Below are 24379 nucleotides of genomic sequence, written 5' to 3'. Positions count from 1 at the left end.
CTTGAGATATGTGTGTTCACAGGAAAAAGACAGTCAAGGTCACATTGACCTTAAACTCTGACGTATGACCACCAAAATCTATTTAGTCTATATAATCCTTGAGTTCAAGTGCACATTTGTGGTGAATTTGAAGAAATTCTGTCAAGGCGTTCTTGAGATATCACATTCCCAAGAATGGACTAGACAGACAGACAGACAGACAGAAAGACAGACAGGCAGACAGACAGACAGGCATAAAACTGCAAATGTTATAGTTAAATTAATGTCATTTACGTAAATTAGCCATTTCCAGTTTAAATTGTAAAATATGAAAGAAAACAGTTTTGTACTGGGTGTTTTTTTCCGTAAATAAAACACCCGTGTGTGGAGTTGGTTGAAAAGGTGGTGGGGGGATTGTGGGATTGACACAAGCAACCCGTGGAGCGGATGCTAATTTAGGCAAATTGGTCACGTAAAGTGGGCATGCACCGTGAAGCAGTGAAAATCCTCTCAATCTAGCATGTAGTTAAAATAATGTTTTTTTAATGATAGTGATTTTTTTTTAGATAGGACTGTTTATAGGCGGCTAAAATATGTGTTGTTGCCGACTGATATATACTGTATGTAATGCATTGACTATGGATGAGAACCCCATACGAACTTCAAAAAAACTAAACTATCCCTTTAAATTGCAGACACACTCAACCATGCAATTACCAACAACTGAACATGCGATTATTTTAGTTACCAAGACCACGATTTCAGTGTGACCAGCCACCTCATTCAACCTCCCTGTGGTCACTGGGAGAGAAAAGTAAAGAGTGAAGAACACCAAAGTTCTCACAGCGGTTGGAGTTACATGCCGAGAGCTGTTGAACGAGTAATTAAATGGATTCGGGTGGGTGCTTAATCTCTGTTTTATTCAGCTGGCTGGATGTTGGGTTCTCTGCAGCCGTCAGCCTGATATATGGGTGTGGAGGAGAGGCCAAAGGAGTGGAGTGGGGATTTGTTGGCTAAACACTCAGATAGCGAGAAGCCTTCCCACTTGCCTGATGATTGGATGGATGGACGGATGGATGGATGAATAGAACAGCCGTTACTGTGAGAAAAATTCCTTGGCCTACCAGCCAGGTTGAGGCACTGGGCCAACCCTAAGCCCCAACATCAGCCCCATCCAACCCAAAGATCATTGCTGCCAGCACAGGCCCCGAACACCTAAGGGTGAAGCAGACTTTATAACCCGATTCAGCAGCCAGCTATAAGGCAGCACCCTCATTTTTCTTGTTCGCAATCCACCACCCGGGAGAGGCACAGCAAGGATGGAAGCAGGTTGTTGGATGAAAGGTTGAAAGTTAAAAGGAGATGGATTTTTTTTCTTTACGAGCCCCCACACCTGGAATAACACGGACAAAGCAGTTCACATTTTCTCTGCCAGCAGCCCAAATCCATAATTCAGATTGCCAAGAAAGCAAAGGACCCAAGAAGTCCCTAAACCCCCAACGCCTCGCTCCTCCTCTTCTTCCTCTTCAGTCCTAACTCTTCTCTGCTTCCTCCTTTCCCCTCCTTCTCCTTCTGGTTCTCCTCACCCAATTTCAGTCATGGCCGAGGCACAGCTGCGCCCCTCAGTCGCACTCGTTTCCATGCCACGGTCTGATCAAACGAACACAGTGAGCCAAATCAAGAGCTAATCACCACCAATTGTCCAAATAACCTTTCTCGTGTGTGCTGAGGGAAAGACAGAGGGGGAGTAGGAGAAGAGAGGAGAGAAGGGAGAGAGCCATAAGGTATGCTAAGTAGAGGAGGTGAGGGGGAGAGTAGGGAGGGGTGACCCTGGGACCACCTGTTTTTATGGCGCAGAGGCCCAGGCACTCAGCAGCGCCACATTATCCCTAATGACTCTCTGAGGTCCAGTGTTGACATTAGCTGCCTAGCTATCAGAGCCGGCTGTCCCATGGCTCTGTTTCAAAAAACTGACAGAGGAAGAAGAATTAGGAGCAAAAATGCTCCAGTGCAGCATCACAGTTTCAAATTTTCACCACCAGTACAATTATACTACTAGACAGATACAGAGGCAGGTTTAATCTGCCCTTTTAGTGTATCACAAACATTTGGGGATGTCCATATATACGTAGGACAATGAATACAAAGAAATTGCCAAAAGATCAAGATGAATAAAGCTTTCATTGGTAATAAGGGCTGGGTAGTGTTCACGTTTGAACCTATACACTATCAGTACATTGGAATTCGGAACCAGTACCCAATGGTACCTTTATTTGGTGCTTTACTTTCTCTGTAATAACAAATGTTTAATGTTTGAACAGGCTGAAGGGGTGACGTAATAGCCTTAAAAGCAACTCCACTGCTTTTTTCCAATCACACATAGAGCTAATCTCTTGTCTTCTGTCTGCTCTTCTAAATGTAATACTAGGCAATTACTAAAATAATATAGAAAAGAAAATAGACCAGACGCCAAAACTATCATCAGATCAACGCTGCAGCAATAGTTTTGGCTCCCTGGGAAACCGGCTTCCCAGCTTTGGGATGCTTATGCCTCCTGTCTGAAGATGAACCGGCCAGCTCCGCAGAGCTCCATAGCTGGCCTCAGAACTCTGTGGCCGACTTCCAGGATATTGGGCACTTGGCTGCACTTCTGCCTCCTATTTAAACCCAACTCTCTCCCCCAGAAAGGCTCTTAGGTATGGAAAACTGAATTTAACGTGAATTTATACTCGGTAGCAGAAGCAAAATTCAGTTGGTACTCTTTAAAGTACTGAGTTCAGCACCCAATCCTCATGTAAATCATACTATTCTCCATGAACATATCTGCATCGGCCGAAATGCAATTTCAGAGCATATCAGATATCATCCGATGAAAATGTAGCATTTTATTTGCTTGTTTAATTTATTTATATGTATTCATATGTAGTCATCTGTTTATAGAGCTTAGACTAAATTACCAGAGTGCAGAAGAAGTAAGAGCTAAACCAGAGCCCTAAAATATTGTCTGTTGTCCTCAGAGTCTTATTGAAAAAGCAGTTGCCAGTGATATCACTGTTGGGTGTAGTGACAGTCAAAACGTAGCACACCTCTGATCAACCCCAGGTTTAACAGAAACTAAAATCTAGAGGTCAATCAAACAATGCTTTTAAGCATGGTGTTACGTTGCTCTTTAATAACTACATTTTAGAAGTTCTCACAAAAAAATGTTTGTCTATGTTGTGGTTTATCCTACAAAGGAATATCAGCAGATGTAGAGTGAGCAGATATTCAAATTATCCATATTGGTATCAAAAAATCAAAAATCTAGTATTGGTCGAGTTCTATTCTAAACAATGTGGTGATTTTCTTTCCTCAATCTATCTCTTTTGCATAATCACCTATCTTTCTATAATCCCTGCACTGCTCCCTCCCTACCCGAAACACACCCAACTCTAGCCAACCAAGTTGTCACATTGTGCGTCACTCAGGGCATAAAGAGATAGTAGTGCTTAACCTCAGCCACAGGAATGCCCAAACTAAACTACTCCTACGGCTCCAGCTTCACGCTGAGTAGAAGCATCTGCTGTTCCTGGAACCAAAACTCTCCTTACCCACTTTTTCTATGTGTGAACGTCTTCCTCGCTCTCACACTGCCCCCCTTTCTGCTTCGCTCTCCGTTTTTTCTTTCCCACTCTTATTCCCTGTTACACTTGCTCCACGTTTCGTCTCTCCCTCCCCCTCTCTCTCTCTCATCTGCCCTCTCGCATCTCTTCATCATGTTAATCTCCCCCCTTCTCTGCTCCAGCTGAAGTGACATAGTCAGTTCACTGGCCGCTCCAAACTGACTTAAATGCAACGCCTTTTTCCTCCCCAAACATCGATTTTAGAGCGAGGGCGAGCAGAGAAGCTGATTTGGCCTCAGGCTGTTTTTTTGAATTATTTATCCCCCCCATTACTGTATACATGACATGTAGACAGTTTTCCTATTTAGAAGCTGGAAAGAGCTTCTCTTTCAATTCTGCTTCAAAGCTTACTCTGTTAACAGCTAATGCTCTAACAATTATTTTCCTGAACAGCATTTTTCGTTATTTAGCTTATTTAATATGACTTCAGGGCTTCGATTCACTCACAATACACACACAGTCAAGTTTTCTGGATGTATTTCACCTCCGTTTCCCTTCAGGAGCTAATACCAAAAACCATAGCAACCAATCCAGTTGTTTCTGTAACATGCTGGTCTGTGCAACAGTCTTCCTCCCCACTGTGCTTTGCATTCTGTCTGACTCCAGCCCTACAGCGAGGGACAGTTTTTCAGCTCTTACAGAAGCTGCAGCAAAATCTCCGGTGCAACAAGACTGACTGACATTAGGGACAAAACCTGAGATCTCAGGGCTCTCTGGCTTTAAATCACTATCCTCCCTTCCTTCCCTCCTCCCCATTTCCTTCTACTGACTTCCCCTTTCATTTGAAGCAGTATCTAGAAAGCAGAGGCAACAGCAGCACAGATGAGATGGGTTCATTTGTGCGTGTCAGACAGCAGTGCATGGCATGAGGGTTTGACAGGTTGGACACTTCCAAACAAACAGGGGCTACTCTGCAAGGCTGGCTATGAAGAAGACCGGTGTGTGTGCGCGCGCGTGTGTTTGAAAGAGAGAGATTGTAACTAGCTGCACTCAGAACAACAGACTAATGCCTCCTGCCGTCACTTACTATTCCTCTTGTCTTTTCTTGGTACACACTCCGTTAACACACACACTATCAGTCTGTGGCGCAGTCTGAGGGCGTTGTGCCTCTTTGGTGAACTTCTCTGGCATTAACTGTCTTATCCTTTCAACTTTTTCTGACCTTTACATCCTATTAAGCTTACAAAAGACAATACCAATACTCAATTTCAAGTATGAGTGACAGTTTTAAACAGAAACACCAAAACAAATAAATAAAATGAATTACCTGTGATACAGCAGAAATGAAAATCATAAAAGATGGATGTTATTTCTGTGTCACACTGATACTTGGTTGACAAGGACATCCTCAGTCGGCTGGTTAGAGTCCAGATGGGTGGCAGGGTTGAGCGATCAGCCCAAAAATCATCATCTTCTCCAGGGCAGAGCGCCCACTTTGATCCTCTGAAGGTGACCACAGGATGAAGAGATTTTTTGGGAAATGTTTGAGAGCACGATGTGAATATTGATACCACTCGCATATTCATCAGATATGAAGCTACAGCCAGCACGCTATTGGCTTATCTTAGCATAAAGCCTTGAAACAGGGAGAAAGAGGTGAGACTTTTTTGTCTATACCAAAAACTAAGCTCAGAGATTGACAGTTTATATTTTGTCTGTTAAAACTTAAACATCAAAGTGACTCTTTGCAGTTAATGGAGAGGCGTTTTCTTGGCTGAGAGCAGAAGGTGCATTACTATCTTCTTCTTTTAAGCATTTTGAATTTGTGCATGTAAAAGTGGAATCGCAACAAATCCTAAAAAAAAATTTGGAAAGATTGCAGCTTGGAGGAGAGGGGAAAAGTTGGTTTATTCAATAAAAGTTAAATGAGACTAAGTGCAATATAAAAAGATTCAGCAAATAATTGATGTACAGTTGTGATGTACTGTCATTGCACTGCAAGCTCTCATTGTCTCTTGATGAGTTAAACACACTAATATGCACACAGGACTCTTACCAGAACACTCATAATATCAGTTGTTTAAAACTCCCTATTCCCATTCTCCTGCTCGTTATTGCTCAGGCATTGTTTTTTTTCATTTGACATTTGACTGGCGCTCTTCTTCTAAAGTGGAATCTGACCGGAGAACAAGCGCCACCTGCTACTTATTTCAATTTAATTTCAATTCAGTGCACTTTTATTTATAAAGCCCATTATCACAAAACAGTTTGCCTCAGAGAGCTTTACAGCATCCAACATCCCTCTGCCCTTAGACCCTCACATTGTCTAAGGAAAAACTCCCCCCCAAAAAAAAACTGTAATGGGGGAAAAAAATGGTAGAAACCTCAGGAAGAGCGACTGAGGAGTCATCCCTTTTCCAGGACAGACAGACATGCAATAGATGTCGTAAATAACAATTAAATTACAACTAAAAGCACATAAATTCACATTTTCTTTTGCAGATCTTCTGAGAATTTGGTTAAAATTTACATTGCATCCGGATTGAGACCAAACTAGTGACTTCCTAGAGTCCTGTCAACATTGTGAGGTTACCAGACAGCTAGTGTAAACTCATGGAAGCATTTGCTTTAGGCCAAGAAAAAGTCTGATGCATTACCTCCAAAAAAAACTGCAACATGTCACTTTGATTGTTGTACTCCAAAGAGAAATTAGTCTCTTCATGCTAATCCATATTCATATCTAATTTCAACCAGGCTAAGTTATTTTTCTTAAAGATGAATGCCTGCAGCACAGTAAAATTGCCTTTATTTAGAAGACAAATAGACCTTTGTTGTGATGGATGTGCCTGCATTTCATCACAGTGCTGCATCTGAAAACAGTTTGTCCACTTTTAAAGACACTCGTTTTTGTCTGATGCACTGTCGGCGTTATACCAGAGTTTCAGTATTTTGACCCGTGTTCACACTTTGGTTGATGACTCACTACTGTGAAGACAGTCCAGGAGTCTCCAGTTTCATGTTCTCTTGATTGACTCTTGATTTCTCCTTTTTTTTCCCTTAATTATATTTTTTGGTAAAACAAAAACATTTCCAAATACACCAAAATGAAATAATAAAAACTCTATTTTAAGACTTGCAGAAAAAAGGCGCTACATTTTGTATCCAATCCAAAATTTTGAGTTTCGTATTGATTTAATAATAAAATAGAACAGTTAAATTATTATCTGGAGAAATGGACACAGCAAGACATAAATGCAGTAGATTAAAAAGGAATATAAATGAACCACATTTAGCAGATTGATCCAGTCTTATCCAAGGCGACACAGACTAAAATTGTGGGAACAATTTACCTGATGGAGGCTATCTGAATTTTAAAACTTTCTTTTACTGAAAGTCCCGTAATACGAAGATGAATTGTTTTAAATTTAACTCTCCAGCAATGAATTCCGAACACATGCTAAAACTTTTAAATCACCTTCTTTTCCTTTATAAATTGCCTGTCTGGAGCCCGGTGGCTGTGTTGCTGCTTGCAGCTATAATCCATTCCTATTATAAAGGGAGGAGGGGAAGTTTGAATGGTTCTAATCAACTTGTCATCCATTTCACACTTGCCAGGTGAAATGAATGCTCATGAAAAGAAATCACATCAGTGGGGAAATAAGGAAAAATTGAAATCAGAACAGTTGATGACAACTAATGACCACAGAGAGAGACCACGGCCAACTTCAACAGACGGGTGCAATGACACACTGCAGGGCCAGAGCACTGCGGTCACTTAAATCTGTAGGAAATAAATGGACTTGAAGCTTAATGTTGATTATGTTGTTTTAGTCTACCAGATGATATTTACCCTTTATATGATGCCAAAATAAACTAGATGTTTTACAGTGTTGCCAATGTCTCTTTTACCCCATGAATGTAACGTTTGTTGAAGAAGAGGACATAAGAAAAGAAAGAGCAACCACTCAAGCCTGGGTTACCTTTTCGGTTCCAAGATGCTTCCCACATTTAGAGACGTTAAAGGTTTGAAAGTACACATTTGGCAGTTTACCGCAAACGCGCCAACAAAACACTGGGGGAATCCCAGCACCTAAAAAAAAACACGGTGAAATTCTGCCAAGAAAAAGATAGAGTGCTAAAGCCAAAAAAGGAATTATCCAATTTGTTGAAGCGTTTTTGATTTATTGCTGCTCATGCTTGCCAACACAATGTTTTGATATTTATACTGTGATGCTTTCATAATTTAGACACCATTATCCTTCAACAAAAACATTCCAAAACTATGGAATACTTTACCATATATTATACCAAACAATATAATTAGGCAGGCGACCCACAGCTTTGATCCAACAAGCAAGTTTTGTGTTCATGACGAGTGACGACTTTGGACTCACTTTGCTGAAACGTGTCACAGTCTCTGTGCAGTTCCATGCTGGGTTAAAGATAAAGGCCATTACCACCAACTTGTCAGCTCAGAGGCTCGGAGGTCATGAGAACAAGTCACTGATATCAAGTCAGAGTTGGTGGAGTGAACAGCTGCTCTGTTCCCTGCCAGGTGTCCATCAGGATAGTTTTGCCCTCCTCTGTTTATTCTTCCCACTGTGTCTCTCTGTGTCATCGTATTAATCTGTGCCTGTCTTTGTCTCGCTCTGAATTTCTGCCTTTTTTATGTTTTTCTGCACAGATTGCCAGAGGGATTATGTCTGTATATCCTATTGTTGTGAATGCATTATCTTGAGAATGGCTTTAGGGAATTTCTTCATATTTTTCAAGGTTACTGTGACCTTGTCTGTCTTATTCTCGTGAAGGCAACATCTCATGAACTCTTCAAATATGACACAAAGGTCCACTTGGAGTGATTATTATTTGATTATTATTTGGTTGTTAAAAGTCAAAGATTAAGGTCACTTTGACTTCACAAGACACCTTTTTGTTCCATAAGGGGCCGTGTCCACCAAAACGTTGTGTGAGAGCAATGAGAGCTCTTGAAGGTGCAGCGTTTTTCACGATAAGTTTGGTTGTGTCTGGTTGCTATGATAGGCAATATTCACAGAAGTAAACGTAAGCTCAGGGTAGAGTACTCGTTTTGTATGAGGGGAAGGTTGAAGTATGTTGGGAAAGAGGATGGACACGCTGGTCTGTGTGGGTTCATGAGAGGAAACGCAGTATAGGCTCTATGCTTTATATTAACATATTTTTCCTCCATTCTTGTTGTTGTGCAGCACTTATACATGTCATATATGACGGTTTGTCTTTGCGATAGTCTTGTTTGTTTCTTTTCCACTGTGACTGCATGGTTGAAGTGACAGTGACGAGCACAAAGTGGAACATTTTTCAACTCTCTGTGCTCGAAAAAAAAAACAACCAAAAAACGCCCAGTGCTCAGCGCAGAATGCACGCCCAGCATCTCATTGCACTGCCAGCACATGTAGCGTGCCATAAATATGCAATGTTTCCATTTGCAAATCATTTTTAAAAAAATACGCTGGCCTCAGAAAAGAAATTGCTTTAGCAGATATAACTAAAGAATTCATATGTAATCATGACAAAATTTCACACTGATTTCTAAAAAGATAAAATGATGAAGCGATGGCATTTTATATCCAGAAGATCAAAGGTAAACTACACTGTGGCACACAATGTTCTGCAAAAAAAAAAATTCTGTCCATTATTCGACATTATATCTTAGGAACATAAGAGAAGACATTTGGTCAGATGCTGAATTGGTGACACTAATCTTGGGTGCCCACCTTGAAAATGTGCTGATTGTAGAGATATTTTTGCTGCCAGGGGGGAGGATATGTGTGAGGCATGTTTTCTGTTAGTGTAACCTAACTGGTGTGCAGAGGCGCTGAACTGTGAGATGGTATTTGTAGTTTCTTTTTCTTTGTAGCTTCTTATTCTAGCCACCAGCCTTCTTATTTTGCCAGTCTCTGATAATGTTTTTCATTTATGAATGCTTGCTGTCCTGTGCTGCTCTTTCTGCCGTTTGTCCTTCCCACAGACCAGAGCTAGAGATTTGAACTTTTAAAAAAAGTAAAGAGTTAAAATAGATGCAGTAATATCAGTTGAAGATTGGATAAACATTCTTTTTGCAGTTGTGTGTCTGTGACTCTGCTCTCAGTTCAGCATGTCTTCGGCTCTCAAAGTGCAACACATTAGGAATAAAAATAAATATACACAGATATATTTGAAGCTTGAGGTTAGCTATATCCATACAGATTTTCAGTTGTCGCATAGCAACTGCAGCAGCAACAACATTTCACAAATAAATCTGTTTAATATTTCTATCCAAAAAGATGCCCGGTGGGCAGGAGACCTGACCTCTGTTTGAGTTATAGAGATGTGCGAGCTGTAGGACACCTTAGCTGATGTAAGACGGGGCGACTTTCAAGGGCAGCTGCCACATGCTGCTTTTTTTCGACAAAATAATTCCCACTGATTCTCAGCGAAAAGGCATGCACATGCATTTAACTAAACGCATATAATATATATGTATATATATAACATAAATGCCAATACATGCGAAATGTGCACAAAATGCTCTTTCCTTTTTTTAACATTCAATTGTGTCAATGCCTGAGTGTTTGTACGTGCTGTTTGTCTCAGATTCTCCATTTTTATCTTTCATCCTCTTTATATTTTGCTCTCTCCTACATCCTGTTTCTCCTTTTCATCTTTGATATAAGAGTATAAAGAAGTCATGTTTCTTTTCCATCTTTTTTTTCCCCCCTCTGCTCCGTCCTCTCTGTGCGTCTGCCACAGTGACACCTGTCTCTTGCATTAGCATCAAAGACTTAACAAAAACAAAACACATCCTATAAAATTGTTGGTTATCTTCAGCATTACTGGAATAGGTGACATTTATACTTTTACTTTACCTTTCCTTTTCTAATGCTAAAAAACAAAACAAGAAAAAGTAAATTATAATTCATCATATCATGAAGCTGTTCAGCCAGACTCAGACCTTTTTTCATACAAGCGATGTCTTAAAGTGGAGCACCACCTAAATTAGGAATTCCAATATTTTATTTAAATCACCAAGGGATATTCAGTCAATATTTGTGAACATGAGCTTCTCTCTCTGAAAGCCAGAAACCAGTATGTCCCAAATGTGTGATGGCATCAAGTATAAAGTCTGGAGCTGCTCCAAGGACAATGAATGGAGACTGACTTTGTGGATCCACAGAGTGTTTGTTTTCTTTTTTATACACAAATGAGCTTTTAAGAGTGAATCACAATGTTTGTTGACAATAACTTACGAGTAGAAAACATGTAATGAAACAGCACTGTCAATCATCAATATCAGTTTAATTATATATTAGATATATTAGAATATTTTCACCACTTTAGCTTTCGTCAGATAGCTTTTTCTGATGAGGAACTGAAGCTGTTATCTCAAAGTCACAGGGCTCCATTAACGAAAAATAGTAAATTAACTTTGCAGAACACAGAAGTTGCTGGTCTATGCTGATTTGTATGTTGGTTAAAGCTGTGATTATATTCCAAAAATAGTGTAAACTTAAAGGGAATTTGAGTTTTTCAGCTAAATAAAATTTGTTTTGTTGCAGCCCCCGTCCACAGCAGTCCTTGCTGGTACATTTGGTTTATCACAGTTGCTAACAAAGCAACCCAATACATAAAAAAAGCACAGCAGAAATGTCAGATAGGTCAGACCACGGTGTTACAACTGAAAATGACAACAGAAATAAAAAAGTTGGCTGATTTCACATATCTCTGTAACGGATTGCCAGTTGTCTACCCAGAGCTACGGGGTGACTGTGGCTTTGGTAGGGAACAGATTTTCCTCAAATCAGAAGATGGGTAGTTCGATCCCCTGCACCTCAGTCAACATGTCGAAGTATCCTTGGGCAAGATACTGAACCCCAGACTGCTCCTGATGACCGTTCAATCAGTGTTTGAATGTGTATGAATGAGTGTGAATGGGTGAATGTGACTTGTAGTGTGCAAGTGCTTTGAGTGGTAGAAAGACTAAAAACGCGCTATACAAGTGCAGGTCCCATACAAATGATTATTTTTTTAGCCGGATGTCACAGTGATTCAGTCAATTTAGTGTTCTCACTTCTGAAACAGCAAATGTACCCATATTTTCAGAACATTCTCCTCCACGCTTTCGGTGTTACAAATAACATCTTTCCTGATTCACTGTCAATGAAGCAGCTCCTTTTTTACAGGATGACATTACAGATTTCTAGTTTTCAGATTTGGGAGAAAGTGTTTAGGCCTACTAATACTTTTGAACTGTCTTAGACCATAGAAATGTCTGAATTTCAAAAATGGGAGCGGTTTCCCTGTAAATAACAAGACGTTACTGGAGATTGGCTCATCCTACAAACTTATTATCACAGTTTCGTCAGCTGGAATTGCTGTAAAGGTTGTCACTACCTGAACTAATAGGTAGAAATAATATATTTGAATGCTGCTCTGTGCTGCTGACAAAGACACTGGTGTAACCATTACACATTTTTCAATAAAACAATGCTTATGAAACCCCTCTGGATTATATTTGCAGCACAGAGCAACGAGTAAATCTGGATGGTGGGTGCACCTGCTTGTACATGAGTAGAACTCCTAATGTAGCACCTTTTCTTTCTCAGCTACAGTATCTACATTCTGCTAATTATTTTGTGTAAAGGCCTACAAGAGGTGATAAATTGAAGTTATTTTTCTCTGCAGTGTGCCTTTTGCACCTGCCTTATTCCCCTGCACAGGTGCGCTGAAGGTGCTGAACCAACTGAGGCAGACTTTTCTTTTATACAGCTCACAGCTGAACACGAAAACCTAACCCTCTCTCTCTGCATTTGTTTTTTTTTTTGCTTATTTTCTTCTTTTATTTCATCAAAGAGTGAGAGCTCAAATGGTATATGTACTATATTACAGTCTTCTTCTGCAGGCACAGATGGACAGTCATATGCAGATTTGTGCGCACACAGGCACAGACACACACACACACACACACACCTCAGCAAGCTTATATGCAAAGACATTTGGAGAGCACAGATGGGAGAAAGTGCTCTTAGATCCTAGTTTTATCTCCTGCTCAATGACACACACACACACACAGTTACAAATCTTTGGAGAGTGTGTCCAAAGAGCGAGGGCAAGGTCTAAGCACAACACTTGGGTGGTCCCTCCATCCTTTCCAGCACTGTGCTTTCCTGTGTACCAGCAACACCACAGTGACGTGTTGTGGTTCTGGCCGGCTCTCTCTCTGCCCACATACAGCAAAGAGCCACTTCACTTTCCCAGCTCTGATGACGGAAATGAAACACGCCTGGATCGTTTCATCCAGCTAGAAAGCGAGAAAAGATAGAAATGCAGCACTGGGATGTCACTCGTGTGTGCATGCAGCTGCCCTCTTAAAAACGTAGCTGAGCTTTCGGCTCAGCTTCAATTTTATCGCATCTCAGTGCCCAGACAGCTGTCAAACGAATGACATGTTTTACATCCACCACAATTTGTACATTTCATCAGCCTAAAATAGCTCATAAAGCTTCTTTTTTTTTATAGGCAGTTTCATTTCTGGCGTCTTCTTTTCTTTGGGTTGATCCGATGTTGCATCAGTATGATTGCCATGGGATTCCTATTAGGAGGGAGGAGGAAGAGAGAGATAAAAGGAGAGAAATGAAGGATACAGAATAGGAACGAAAAATAGAAAGGAAGGTTAAGAGACATTAGGAGGCAAAGAGAGAGAGAGGAGAAGATTTGTGAGGAGGAGGGAGGACCGAGGGCCAGCGGAGTCAGAGATAAGAGGCTGCGAGAGTGATTGAAATAGGATTAGTGGAGACAGGCTCTGCATCCCCGGCCACAGCATCACAGTGTTAAACCTGTGCTTCACAGGGACTGCCTCTGTCACATCAAAGCCACCCCAGGCCCGCCTGGCAGAGAGGGGAAGGAGCCACCAGCAGGGTCGTCCACAGCCACACACACGCCACATACATGAACAGGCTGATCACATTCTCTGTCTGTCCCCAGTATGCCTCCATTATGGGCAGGAAGCTGGCTCCTTCCACCTTGCCTTTTCATCTCGCTGCAGTGTCTTTGTGGTGTGTATTTGGACCGCGGAAAGGATGCATTGATGAGCCATCTTTAACATTTAATGAGGCAAGCAGTGATGAGCTGGCATTGAAAAAGCTACTGTCTCCTGCTTCCCCAGAGTCCAAACAAAGTTTTAATGAGAACTTTTCCCCCAATTTGTGCCAAAAGCACTGAGCTTTTTAACTGCTTCCCAGACTGAAAGCATACAACAATTTTCACCTAAGTACTGAAGAAGGGGGGACACCTGTGTGCAAATAAACAGATACACATACAAGAACAAACATACTAGCTAGTGAAGTGGCTTGCATCTAGAGCTGGGCAAGAAATCAATATTGTGATTTAAGATTTAATTTATGTCTGATTTAGTTATATTTTTTTAACATACATCTTAAATCTTGTCTTTCCAGTGTGTTTATGGTGGCTTTATACTTAAATGGTGTACTTTTTTACTTTTCTAGCTCAATTAAAAGAAAAGTAGTATGCCATATTCACATTAGTACTCATTTTTGAAAGTTTTTTCTATTCTAAAATATTGATAATTGAGGCATTAATGTCAGCATGAAATGAAAACTGCCCTTTTAACCTCATAAGATCACAACCTAGGTCATATTGTGAACCTATCAAAATTCTATCATGTTTTCTTCCCGAAAACAAAATTAGATGTGTGCTGACATGAGCTAGTACCAAGCAGGAGCATCCAGTAATACCATGACATCCACCCATTAATCTATGTGCACCTTTCAGCTGCACAATACCATTGTTACAGGCCTGCTGGTAATGCACAAGGTGTTTTACAGAAGACCACTTGATCATCCACATAGAGTATACCATGGGCTTTGCCCCTCTCTCCCTTGCGAATACTGCTATTCTGCGTGTAATTCTCCATGTTCATAACATGCCCATTTTTCAATGATCAATCTAAATTCTTATCAATGCTATATTATCATATGTCCCACCTGCCTATCCTGTTCCATAGGGTTAAAATTCTTAAAGGTAAAGCTTGATACTCTCAAAATGATGTTTCACTAGTGCCATTAATACAAGAGCCTGACATTTCAAAGCCCCATCAGTCCAAAAAATATCACATTGGACCAAAAACCCGTTTGTCCGTCAGCATGTATTCCAAAATCAAACATGCATTACTCCACAGTGGTGTTTCTCCAAAAATACACACTCCCTGCAGTTAGTTTCAATGTCCCAGCGGCATTTGAGCCACCAATTCCGGGTGTTTTTACCAACTCTTCATTGAGATTATCAGCTGCCTTTCTTCCACTGAACCTGCAGTGAACTTTTACACCAACAAACGTGGGTGTTTTAAGCCAAAACATGCTCTTTGCCTAACCCTAACCGAGAGGGTGGTGTGCCTAAACCTAACCACACATTCAACATAGTGCCGATGACAAATGCAGTGGTTCTTGGTTCACAGAAACGTGCAATGCAAAGACTTTTTCTGGGGTTTGGGTCATCAAACTGTAGGGAGTGCATGTTTTCAGAGAAATGGCTTCAGAGGAATGGCAGTTTTTATAGACCATTTATGGATGAACTTGGGCTTGGAAATTTGAAGCATTAGAACAATAGGCAGGCCCCATTTTATTTGGACTTTAAAATATCACAACTTTTGTGTTTGTCAGTATCAACCAGTGCTAATTATTGTCTCTTATATTTTATCAATAAATAGTCACCCAGTCTAAAGTAAATCACAACATACATGTATCTTCATTGAACTATATTGTTTGTTGAAGATTTTACCATTATCACAAGTTCTCACTGCATGTTCCTCTCCAGATTGTTTCTCATCAAAAACTGAAATACCGCAGTTGCTAACCCGGCTCTGCATGTTCTCTAATCAAATGAGCGCTCGCTGTTCCATGCTCGTCTTGTGTACTTATGCTTGAGAGTGTCTCAATGTGATCAAATGTTACACGTTAGTCCCATTCTGGTGAAGTAGATTATGGATCCCTATAGTTAAAATGGCCTGTTTATCTGCTGAAGAGAGACAATCCACTGATTGGTGAGTGCTGTCTGTGTGTGTGCATATTTGTGTATGTATGTATGTGTGTGTGTGTGTGTGTGTGTGTGTGTGTGTGTGTGTGTGTGTGTGTGTGTGTGTGTGTGTGTGTACTCACGCGGTATCTGTATTTGTGTGTGTGAGCTGGTAGTTTTCCTCTCGGAGCTCATCAGTTCATATCCACCACCCACCCCACCGCAGCATGCAGTAAATAGAGTCTCCGCCACTCGTTGAGAAATGGCACAATTATCCCCTGCTGCTGAAATATGGGCCGGGATGCACCACTGCTTCTTCCCTACAGAATGTGTGTGTGCGCGTGTGCGTGCGTGCGTGGGTGTGTACGGCAGACGTTTCCTCTGCTCACTCATTGTGATGTGTGTTCGACACACGGGGAATTGTTCTCACTTATGTATTTATACACAAACATGCATGCATCACATACACAAGTGTAATTGTACATGCAAGGTCGCAGCTGCACACACACTCACACAGTCACAGATGCGTGCAGAATATGCACATGTGCAGATTGGCACACTCGCACATACTGTACTTACAGTGCTTCTCGCCCTGCACACAATGCAGAATGTTGCAGTTTTAGCTGAGACAAGCAGATAGAATAACTCACTGTCAGTCAGTCACTAAGGTCAATCTTTCAATTCCAAAAAATTCATAGCAACCCACTGTGCATGCAGAGCTGTGGAATAAAGAGATTTAATACCTTTCAGTTTTGCAGCGAGCTACACCACTAACATAATGATGACAGTGGACTTTTGTGGACAATTTTGGCTTTTTTATTTGGGTTTCATAGAGACAAATACTTTATCTTTTTACATCTTATGCTTCGTATAAATGGGTTAAATCTGTAAAAGATCCCTTAAATTTTGCACTCTCTTGATCACTCATTTTATTTAAGATTTTTTGGTCCCCAGACCTTTATTGGACAAAAGTTGCAAGCAAACTGCACCAGAAAAACAAACAAACACAAAGTAATTGGAGGGCACAGCATCCGTATATCAAAAATCAAACTGACCTCAAAGAAATAATGGCCACACAGATTGATTGTAACATTGCCTCTTGTTACCTGTATCTTGCCAAAAAAGCTGCACGGAAAATATAGCAAAGACTATAACCAACGGCCAAATAGGAGGTGCTTTCTGTGGCTGCGTGAGAGAAAATAACTTTTACGTTACAACGCAACCTGATGTTGAAATAACAAAGGATATTTACTGTGCATTGGCCAAAAATAACACAAACTATTCTGAACCATTTCTGATAAAGATCTCAATGGCTAAAACATTTAAGAAGTTCTGCCAATCAGAGTGATTTCATTGACCAGTAGGCTTCGCTGTGTCTCACGCTGATCAGATGATGATTAAATGATTCGACCAAAAAAAAAAGTGCATACTGCAAAAAAATAGAGTTAGCTTAGTTTGTCAGGGTCCTAAGGCTGAATCAAATTAAATTACATTAAAAATACAGTACCCAAAGATTAACCAAATACTGTAGGTACTCATCATCCAACAAGTGTAAATGTCAGCAGATGGATCAATAGTGTAATCATGTTAGAACATATAAAGTATGTTGTATTAAGTATAAAGATCTTGTTGCATAAACAAGAATTATCCAATTAGAAAATAATCACAATACTAAATGAAAATTGTAAAAAATCGCAGTCATGTCAATAAATATCAAATGTACACCAAAAACACTATGTTGTTAATTCCATGCTTGTTTATAGAAATTGCCAAAAATGCAGGTAAACACTAACAATGAGTTCACTCGTTCAAGTACTAATTAGTTTTCTTTATATATATTTTAACAGATTATTATCCAGTGAAATAAATGAGTATTATTGTTATGTCACAGGTGACAGACTGGACTTTTTGATCACTTTAGTTCTCAGATGTGAAATGAATGAATTAGTGTTGCACTGTATACTAATATAACAACTTAACTTTTAAGATCGTTCACTGTGCCTGTATGCTTTCAGACCTTTTGAAAATGTTCAGTGACTCGCTCAAATGTCAGAGGGCCGCACATTCATTTGAAGTCAGCCATACACATAATGTTATTAACCTCAAGTGATTTCTCTTTCCAATGGCTTTTGACATTTGTGCGACTTTGCAAATTGCTAGTTGCAACTAAATGGCAGAGACTACAGAGAACAAGACATCTACTTTAACCAGGGGACAGTGGTTTTCGTGAACTGCCCCACCAGTCAAAGGTCTGCAGGTCAAAAACACTCAATTTGATTTCTCTGTCTTTACAGGTATGGAAAAATAGTGTCAACCAAGGCCATTCTGGATAAGAACACCAACCAGTGCAAAGGTAAGTCATTACTCTGTCTGTCCTGTACACCCACCTTGTTTTAGTGCAGCTATCACTCTCAAGACTATGTGTTGTCACGATAAACAGCAGTTCAAGCTGTAAATTTAGACATCAGCTGAGGAAGCTTCACCCGGTAAATCAGTGATTTAAGCGAGTAGCTGGCTTAACACTGCAGGAAGGCTTCGGGTAAACAACCCGCTCTTAGATGTCACTGCCCTGCTTCAGAGGATAAGCAGCCACTGTCTCGGCCCCTCCCTGTCTCCTCTTCGATTTCCTGTTTTGTAATATTGAAGACAATCTTTCTGTGTGTTTCTGTAAAAGGCCCATTAAAGCTCTGAACAGTAAATGGTGCGCACATGCAGCGACGACATTAGTGCCTCATTTTGAAATTGTTCTTTGAGCACACATGCTGCATACATTTACATACTCAAACATACTTGACCAATTAGAGGCCTAACAAGGTGGTCGGGATTAGATTACCTATTGACGACCATTGTCACACTCACCTTCTTGAGGTCTTGGCTCTATCTTTACATCAGCCCCCTGCCTCGTGCGGCTGTAAATACATTTCACACTTTTTTTTTTTGTGCAATCAGTTGGTAATGATCAAGAACAGCGTCAGTGAAGAAAGAGGGAGAGAAGCAGCGATAGAGAGATGAGAAAGAAAAAAAAAGATTAGTGTGCTACTTGCCCCGAGGTGTCTGGCAGCACTGTTTAAGAGCTATTGAAGTTCCATCAATACTTTTAATTGCTTTTTGTGGTTTCCCGGGCTCTGAAGTGTGGCCTTTCAAGGTGAAGCTGCCTTCTTAACCCCACTCCACACCTTGGTTTATCCTGCCAGGCATGCTCTAGGTCAAAATGTTGAGGAAAATAACCTCTGCCTGTTAGAGAGTTGGGAAAAAAGGGTTGATTATCCTGACAGGTCCTTTTTTTGTGTCCTAGGGGCTATTAAAGACGAGACTGGATGCATGTTAGTAGGAAGGATGTATCTACAGGTTACAAGACACAGCAGAGGGGGGATTAAAGAGGAGAAAGGCAGAGGTGCAGGAAGTGAGGCTGGAAGAAGCGAAACAAGACTATAGGTTAAAACCTAGTATATTGCTAGAGGGCTTTTAATTTGAAATTAGGGCTTTTGATTTGAAACAGAAAGTGAGCATTAGTCTACCAGTGACAGACTTTTGTTCATGTTGACTAACGCTTATAGAGCCAGCCTTGTTTTTACAGTCCAGCCCAAAAATTATTGTAAATACATGTTAAATTGAAGAACAAAACTGCGCAGCATCTGTCCCAATCAGGCCAAGTTCCACTGAAAACGACCTTGTGGCCAAATAATGTAATTAAACTGTGCCCTGCATCCCAATATGACTTTCCCATTGACTTACATGGTAAAAGAGACATTTGTAAGTCAGTGGATACATAATTTCAGAGACACAACTGCTGTGAAATGACTCGTTTCATTATCAGGATTTGACCCATTTGGTCTGAAGCAGTTCAAAAGTCTAGGAGAGCCACATGATTGAATGATTTTAACCCCATTTAAGTTAGCAAGTTAGCTGGAAACTTGCTGCATATGATGTTGAACATTTCAGTTTGGACTAAATATTTGCTTAAGTCATTTAATCAAAATTTTGTGTAGGAGTTTGTTATATTCCAAAGTGTATACAGACAGAGATATTTTTTTTTATTGTAAATGCATATCGGTTCTAAATATTGGTTATCGGTCTCATTAACTAATAATAATAATGGTATTGTTATTGGCTTGGAAAAAACATTATTGATTGACCTGTAATTTTTTTGCTGCAATACCGCAAGTGGCCATTGAGAAAAATTTGCTGTATGTCTGAGTGGCTTTCCCATCAGTGTCTATTCATTTAAAAAGAGCAACAGCCAGTGGGTTAACACCAACACTTAAAGCATCAGTCACTCTGACCGGTGGTGTAACCTCACACTCAAGCCTCAGCTCTGTGGTCCAGCTAAAAAGTAGAGGTTTGTTAAACCTCTCAATTTCTGTGATGCAAGAAATACATCGAGCTCTATTACAGACACAGATCACAGGTTATCCCTCTGTGTTCAGCTGACCTGAGTTATGCACAGCAACAACAAAAAAATCCACTCAGTTTAGCACTGTGTTGTGTGGGAGACAATGTTTCCCATAAGTCACCCTCCTGGAATGCAGCACTGCTGAGATGCCAAAAAGCAAATACAAGCAGACGTATTTTATGAGTGGAAAGGAGAGTCCTGCTCTGTGAGAGAGAGGAAGATGGACGGAGGGGAGGATGTGTACAAAGAGGAAGTAAGAGTGTGAGGAGAAGGACTGAGTAACCTTGAAGAGAAAATTACAGTTCTTTAGTTTTTTAAAGACAAGTTGGGAAAAAGAGAAACAACACAAAAACATAATTTCTGACGCACATCTCACCTCTCCTGAGAGGTGAGCAGTTATCAAAGCATAAACGAATCGAGCAGGGCGTATTGAAGCCTGATGGGCTGGCGTGCATCTGCGCTCCCAGTAACAAAGCGAAATCGACACATCGCCCTGATCTAGTCACGCATTGTTTCCAGTCATCTGACCCTCTCGACCCTGACACTTGTTTAAATGTCAGAGCGGCGGCTTATCACTGCTGTGCCACCATCACACAGCGAGCATCCCTCTCCTCCGGTCTCTTCTCCTGCTCCACCTCCTCTCCTCCCCCTCGTGTTATTTGTGTTTAGTTCAGCTCAGTGAGCGCACTGCCAAAAACAACGTGAGAAAAATGGGAGAGAGAAGAGGTCAGGACCGGTCATCTCTGCGAGAGAGAGATCGACAGTCAGCCCACGGAGAACAAAGAGGGGAGCATATCTCTAACTAACTTCTTTCTCTGCTTTTATATTGTCTCTCCTCGTCATTTTATTGATTAAAAAACTTTTGGTTTAGTTTGAGTTTTTAAATCATGAAATCGGGTCTCAAACATATTTATTGGGGGGTGGAAATCACCAGGGGCCGCATGATACAATATGATACTGAAGATACAACACCATAGTATTGCAATTTTAATTGGTATCTGATATGCTGAGTATTGGGATAACATATTTTGTAGTATATTGTGACTAATACCTTTTTTTTTAACTGCAAGTTATGTAAAACTTTGTCAACATCTGTTTTATCTGATATGGCTTATAAGCTGCTTACTCACATAACTCATTTTTATTGGAGCAAAATGTACCTAATAGACTAAAAAAACAATATGTTTTGTTATTCTAGTAGACTTCTAATTTTTAACTTGTATTTGCAATATTATCCCTTTGAAATGAGCGTTATTTCTTTCAAATAAAACAAAAGAAGAAATGTCCCCACAATTAGCAAGAAATTAATGAGAAGTACAAACAAATTACCTGAAAATTAATTTAAAAAACTGACATAAATAAAAACACAAACAAAAAGGAAATAAAATTTGATTTAAACAAATTTTTAAAATCCTGGAAAAAATGATTATAAGTTATGTAAATATGATAATTAGAAAGTTTTTGCCTCAGTCTTATTTCTTTATTTTCCCCTAGATATTTTCCCCTAGCTTCTTTAAAATAATTTTTTAAATCTACTGATTTCTTGCAAGTTGAGCAACGTTTCTTACCAAGTTGCTCATTGCCTTTTCTCCTTGTTTTTTTGTTTTTTTTTTAAAATCACACCAATTTGCTCAGGGTTTAACGGTTGAAAGGTATATAAAAGCAGCACAAGTGATGTCCCTCCAGCTTTCAAAGGGTTAATAATTTATACAATAAAAACGTCCATGCTCGGCGCCTGTGTATTGATACGATATTGCCACGCAAAACAGTTTGCGATACTATGCTTTAATAATCCCCCCCCACATACACACACACACTTGATAGTCACACATTTAAACAACATTGTGTGATTATTCTGTATCTTTTATTATGATAACATCTGGGGTACAATTTATTCTGCTGATAAGGCAGATTAAATTCACAAAAATGTTAAACAATTACATCCAAGACAGGGAGAGAATAAGGATATATATATGAACAAACTAATATTTCCAGCTCATTTATGTAATGCATGCTCTAGTATAGTCACCAATAGGCTGTGTTCATACTGACATGAGCACTGCATGAATAACACAGCCCCCTCACTCATTTCAATATGTTCATTGCATCGATGCAGAGGGGGTGTACATGGCTCTGGCAAAACAATGCAGGGTTGCCCAGCAATAAAATTGAAACAGGCTCTTTTCTTACAGAGCCACAATGTGATGTCATCTGGCAGGGTGTTTGTTGGCCAGTCAAATATCTACACGCGCATATTCAGAGTAGATTACGTTGTAACATTAATGTTGTATTACTTGGCAAACACCTTCATAATATTGCCTTGCCACAGTCAAATCCTCTGTGACAGTATTATGAAACTTAGTGTGCCGTTATCAGCAAAATGTCAATCTTTGATTTGTTGCATTTGGATCAGATGAAATACATCAGTTATTAAAAAAACTCTTCAACATGTAAAATTGCAGCAAAGATGGATCCTAGAGAATATCTAATTATGTAACAAGAAAAAATGTTGCATGGAGGGCAGGCTTTTAGATGTCTTGGTGTCTTTTTTAAGTTGATTGTGAAGTTTTTAGACCTTTTTGATTCATGTAGATTAAGTGTTGTTTTTTGACTATATTGCCACATGTTCACTGCATGGTATGGCAGGATACAGCTCTCCTCAACTCAACTGCTGACCTGCTATTTTAAAATATTCAAGCTACAGTCAATAGCGACTAAATTTTTTTTAATTCACTCAATCCAGATTTTTAGAAATGCTAGCCTGCAAAAGTATGCACTATGTGCACTACCACATACAACTGACTGAGTGTTGATGTTCTGTTGTTTGGTTCCTGATAATTATATCAAATTAGTTTCACACGACGTCCCATTGGCAATCAGCTGAGAGTCCCGCCTACACTGGGGAAGTCCTAACAGCAGTAGAAAATAAAATACAGAAAGGGAACTGGTACCAAAAGAAAGTCGAGTCGAGTCCAGACCATGCAGTGGATATGCAGCATATCATGGTCAATCAACATCTAGCAGGTTTTGGCATGGAGCAAGTTCTTAGGGACCTCCTGGACATATTTGTTGGCAAAGTTGGTTAGAGCTTTTACATAAACTATGGCATTAGTGCAAAGTTTCATAAGTTAGATGCCACCATAGCTTCACAGCTATTTGGGTAAGCAAGTGAGTTTATTAAAAAAATATCACCAGTTTTGAGCAGGCGGGACAGGGAAAGTGACTTTTTATTAATGTAAGAATCATTGTGCAGTAGTCCACCTTCCACCTTCCTCTTTCTTTCTCTTCATCTCTGTGTCTCACACACACACATACACATACACAGTAATCAGTTTTATCATCAGTGCTGCCACACTCAAACTTTCTGTTTTCTGCTTGTTGACCATGGAAACCCTAAATCTCTCCATCCATTATATCTGGTAAAAAATACTTAGCAGAAGAATATGTAGGCCTAAAACTGTGTCTTAACAGCAAGCAAGAAAGCACTGTCCACAATTAATCTATTAATTATGCACTTCAGGGATGTCGAGATTATACTTAAGATGTAACCACTTAAAAGACGGAAGAGTGGGCTACTCTCTGTCTTCCTGCATTTGTACTTTTCAGGTGGTTGAATAACACACACATGTTTGCAGGTACTGTGGGATAACTTGGTTCTCATAACGGACATGTGAATGTTCATGTACCCTTAAGTGCATTTACACCCTTTACCTATACACTGGATTTAGAACTTCACTTTATTTCAATACAATAATGTCAAATGTTGAAGCCTTTCTATAGCAGAAGTTTTTTATTTGTTGTGTCGATAAAACATCTCTAGAAAGACCATAAAAATAGTTTAAATATGAGAGAGAGGCTGGGAAGATGGATCGCTGATGATATGTGAGATGGAATCATGAGCGTGGGAGTAAAGGCTGTCTGTTGTGGAAAAGCAGAAAAACAGTGATGACGCTTTCTGTACTTACGGGTCAAGTGTTGGGAAAATGCATACCAACACAGGTACGGCCGTCGCCTACGCACAAACATGGACCCACATTGTTTACCCGCTGCCGTACATCCATCTATACATTTGCCCTCAGTGGATGGACGAGTGTGTGTGAGTGCTGCAAAGGCCTGTTTGAAGTGCCACATCACAAAAAGTACACACCAAGACCATGTTATGCACCTCTCCCACGCACTCAAACACAAAGGGCACACTCACACACACACACACACACACACACAAAGACTAATCGTACCCCTGCACGCACTCCCCATCCATCTGCCTGAGGTGTGTTCGGCTCTTGCAGCCGCAGTGGCCATGCAACAGATCTATCAATCCTCCTCCTAACATCACAGCATGTGTGCCTGCCTGCCTGTCTGC

At 40.2% G+C, this 24379-nt stretch overlaps 1 protein-coding gene across 2 annotated transcripts in view; it reads left to right on the top strand.

The window, feature by feature from the left end:
• rbms3 (RNA binding motif, single stranded interacting protein) overlaps positions 1-24379 on the top strand; it is a 379413-nt gene that overhangs the window by 172135 nt on the left and 182899 nt on the right. For both annotated transcript variants that reach the window (XM_042506228.1, XM_042506229.1), the window contains one exon: positions 17918-17976. In XM_042506228.1, coding sequence (XP_042362162.1) covers positions 17918-17976 — 59 coding nt within the window. The remainder of the gene's footprint in view (positions 1-17917; positions 17977-24379) is intronic.

The sequence above is a fragment of the Plectropomus leopardus genome, chromosome 18 (assembly GCF_008729295.1).
Source record: "Plectropomus leopardus isolate mb chromosome 18, YSFRI_Pleo_2.0, whole genome shotgun sequence".
Lineage (NCBI taxonomy): Eukaryota > Metazoa > Chordata > Actinopteri > Perciformes > Serranidae > Plectropomus > Plectropomus leopardus.
This window is presented reverse-complemented; position numbering and strand designations above follow the sequence as displayed.